General features: G+C 25.6%; 1 protein-coding gene across 1 annotated transcript; it reads right to left on the bottom strand.

The window, feature by feature from the left end:
* Nucleotides 1–2,854: 2,854 nt before the first annotated feature.
* On the bottom strand, nucleotides 2,855–3,376 carry arcA (Arginase; the record flags this gene model as incomplete). The annotated part of the gene is made up of 1 exon (XM_037322126.1): nucleotides 2,855–3,376. One exon carries the CDS (start codon nucleotides 3,374–3,376, stop codon nucleotides 2,855–2,857), a length of 522 nt encoding a protein of 173 aa, XP_037180404.1.
* Nucleotides 3,377–4,383: the final 1,007 nt, after the last annotated feature.

The raw sequence follows: 4,383 nt of genomic DNA, 5'->3' as shown, positions 1-4,383 counted from the left end.
AAAATATTATTAAATGATTATAAACATAACTGTGATTTATAATACTACAATAATAATAATTTACTATGATACATAGTATTAAAAGTAAAACAATGAATATAATAAATTAATACTAATAGTTATTATTTAACTTCCTAAATAGTTTTATAATATATTTATTTTAAAAAGGATAAAATAAAAAGAAGTAGAATTACTATAAAGCTACTATTTAGAAAAGTTTTATTAAATGGAAGATAGAATATTTAAAAATATAAAGTATAAGATTTATAAAAAATAACTTATTTTTTCAAGAAATAGAAAACACCTCTTTAAAAAAACTTAAAATAAGGTTTTCAATTTTAGAATAATAATAAATAAAAAAGCTTTTAGCTAATATATAATAGATAACTATTATATAGATAATACAAATAATTTATTATAATAATAATAATAATAATAATAAAAACTTATTATAAATAATAGAGGCTTTATTTTATTATTAATTCTATTTCATAATAAAGATTACTATAATTAAAAAGAAAATAATTATAAAACCTTAGCTATTTAAACTAAAACGTTTAAAAATAGTTTAATTAAACTAAACTAAAAAAATAAAGAAATTTATAGAAATAAAATATAGAACTTTCTATAAAAAAAACTTAATAAGTACTTATTACAAAATTAAAAAAAGACATTTTAGAAAAAGTAAATAAACATAATATAGTAACACTATATTTGCTTTTTTAGTACTTTTTTTATTAGTTTAACTTAATTATAGCTTATAGCCGTTAAATATCTTTATAAAATATAGTATTTTTGTATGAAGTTTTATATTGTAAACTTTATTAGGTTATTTTATATGGAATATTAAAGTAAGTTAAGCTTATTATTATTTTTATATTATTATTATTATTATAAAAGAATATTATATATTAATAATACTTAATATAAATAGTTATCTTAAAACTTTAAAAAAAAATATACTACAAAGATATTAAACTAAATACTACCTAAAATGCTTTTAATACTTTTTTCTCTATTATAAAATTAAATAGGCTTAAAACTTCTTTAATATAAACTATTATAGTAATAACATATAATATAATACTAATATTAAAGTTTATAATAAAGCATACTATATATTATAATTATAAATAAAATATAATACTATATTATTATAGTAAGTAGTATTTTAGTTATTTTATAAGAGAATATATTATAATTATAACTTTAATAATAAAACAGTATAAATATTTAAACTATATATATTTATTATAAATATATCATATCTTTTATAATAATATTAATATAACATTAATATACTACATATTTAAACATTCTATATAATATAAATTAATAGACATTAATATATGAAACTTAATATAAAAGAAATTAAATTACTATAAACTATAACTATAATTATAATAAGATAGTTTTTCTTATTGTATATTTCTATTATATAATTAAATACTTACTAATATATATTTTAAGTTATTATTTCTCTTACTTCTTTATATGTTTTAGATATAATTTACTATTATAACTATATACTACACCTCTAAATATACTTATACTTATATTATAATATATATTAAGCTTATACTATTAGAAATACAGCTTAACAAAATTTTATAAAAATAGAGGAGAAAGACTTTAATATTAAATTAAGTTAAAAATACTAAGTAATTAAAACTAAACCCTTTCTTATATACCAGAGCTTATCAAAAAAATACAAAATACAATACAATACAAAAATACAATATCTAATACAAAGATACAATATATAATACAAAAATACAATATATAATACAAAAATACAATATATAATACAAAAATACAATATATAATACAAAAATACAATACTAAATATAATATAAGTATTGTATTATATTTTATGGAATTCATAAAATTTACGTATTATATTTAAAATACAAAATATATATAGTTGTTATATTTTGTATTTTGTATTATATTTTTGTATTTAAATAGAATTTATTAGATTTAATAGAATATACTTATTTTTAATTATATATACTAAATTAAACTATACTAACTATACTAAGTTACTAACTATATTAACTATATTAACTATACTATTTATACTACTTATATAGTTTATATAAATTATATTAGTTACTATTATTATATAAAAATATATTATTAAGCTTAAAGCTAAATATATAATAAGAAAAATACATATAATACTTTATATTATAATAAGAAATATTATGATAAACTATATTATTTTTAATATTTACTAATACTTATTATTATTATTATTATTATATAGTTATAACTTATTAGCTTATTGACTTTAATTTATAGCTATTAATTATAAGCTATAATACTTAGTAGTAATATTAGTAATTACTTGAAATATATTTTAATATTAATTATTAATATTAGTTTTATTAGCTATTAAGTTTACTTATTAATATTAGTTTAATATTAAAAAAGGATAATATTAGCTATTAATATTACTTTTTAGTATTAACTAGAAATATTAATAACTAATATTAATATATAATAAGTTATTATTATAAGTTATTATTATAAGTTATTATTATTAATTATTAATATTAGATATTAATATTAATTAAAATTAAGTTTAATATTATAATCTAATATATTTATAATATTATTAAATTAAATACAAAAACACAATACAAAATACATAAATACAATATATGTATTGTATTTATCCCTCTAAATACATGTATTTTTAAATACATATATTGTATTTAATTTATATTGTATTTTTTCCATTCTCTGTTATATACTAAGAACTACAAAAGTAATTAAGTAGACGTTAACAGGGCTAAAAAGCTATAGTTTTAGCGAACTTTATAGATAACTTAGTTTAGTTAAGTTATATCTACTCCATTAATTCTGTGGGATTTTGCGATGGGTTGAGAATTCCTCTTTGCTTAAGACCACTGACAAGCTTCTGAATTGCTTGACAGGCAAGACGCGCAACCGAATCACCTCCTTCTAAGCGAGGATTGAATGAACAGACAACAAGCGACGTGGGATTGACCTTAGCAGGTATCATATCCATCAATCCCATCAGATCCTCGGGAAAGTAGCCGCCCGGGGATGGAAACTCGTTCACCCGACCCAGAGACTCATCAAGTACATCCAAATCCAAATGGATGTGAGCATCCTGGATATCACTCCTCCGATCTAGGATTGCAGCAAGACCGCCAGTGAAGTCAACCTTGTCAGCTGCGCTGCCCCACACCACGTCGACCCCGGACTTCTGAACGGTCTCGTTCTGCAGTTTGGATACGTCTCGTAAACCACAGTAAACCACCTTCCGGACGTCCAAGGGAGCATGCCCAGGTACAGTTTGCATCAACGTGTGCCAACTGGTACCAGTCAACATTGAAGCTGCCATTGCATCGAGATAGCCATTTTCATGGGTCGAGGGGGTATCCAAGTCGTCATGAGCGTCGAGCCACAACACTCCAATCTTCGAACGGTCTTCAGCTGACATGGATTGGTTGAGGCCAGCAATGGTTGCTGTGCTTGCATAACAGTTGCCAGACAGGACTAGCGGAAATGCGTTCTTTTTTTTTGCCTCAGAGACGGATGCTGAAATTCGTCTAAGAATCTCGAAGGTTTTGCCGATTTCGCCCTCGAATTCGTCAACAGGGCCGATATTGATAAAGGAAACCGGTGTCAAGGTTTCGAGATCACGGGCAAGTCCGTGGGAGAGGATGCGCAGTGGACCACCTCCCACACGGTGATCATAGACGCCCACGTGGTAAGGGGCTACAATAATAGTAATTGAGGTGTATGTCATGTCGGCTTCAGCAGAAGGATGAAGGTACAAATAATAGTTGATAGCAGCGAGGATGCAATGTTTGCTTGGAATCACGAGTAAACCTCATTCTTATAGCCTTCACCGAATTGTTTTTTTTTTTTTTTCTTGGGCCGGGGGGGGGGGGGGGGGGGGGGAAGGCGTGAATCAAAAAAAACCGCCGTTTGACGTCATGCTAGGACAAGTCTGTTCCGATTTCCAGATAACCAGTAACGACTCCACCATTTATTTCTCTGACACACGATCGGTAGTGATAATTGCCGCGGCCCATGAAAAGCATGTCATGTGAGTAATTGAATATATGCGATACGTATTCTGTTATGCGTAGCTAAGCCTATTCTGGACTGCCAGGCATCCTGACAACGTTTTTACCTAGGAGCTGTCCATCTTCCATTTGTTGGAAAATTTGAGGCAAATCATAGAGGGATTTCTCCGTAAAAGATGGTTTGATTGTACCACAAGCAGCCAAATTCATGACCTCGATAGCATCCCTTCGATTACCAACTGAGGACCCTACAATGCGTCGTTGGTGAAAAAGGAAAGTGTTGGGGGTTGCCGTCTGAATGGCCTGCTCAGGGCCC

The sequence above is a fragment of the Colletotrichum aenigma genome (assembly GCF_013390185.1).
Source record: "Colletotrichum aenigma strain Cg56 chromosome Unknown KSG_Cg56_contig04, whole genome shotgun sequence".
Classification (NCBI taxonomy): domain Eukaryota; kingdom Fungi; phylum Ascomycota; class Sordariomycetes; order Glomerellales; family Glomerellaceae; genus Colletotrichum; species Colletotrichum aenigma.
The sequence above is the reverse complement of the archived record's forward strand: the minus strand, read 5'-3'. Positions and strand labels throughout refer to the sequence as shown.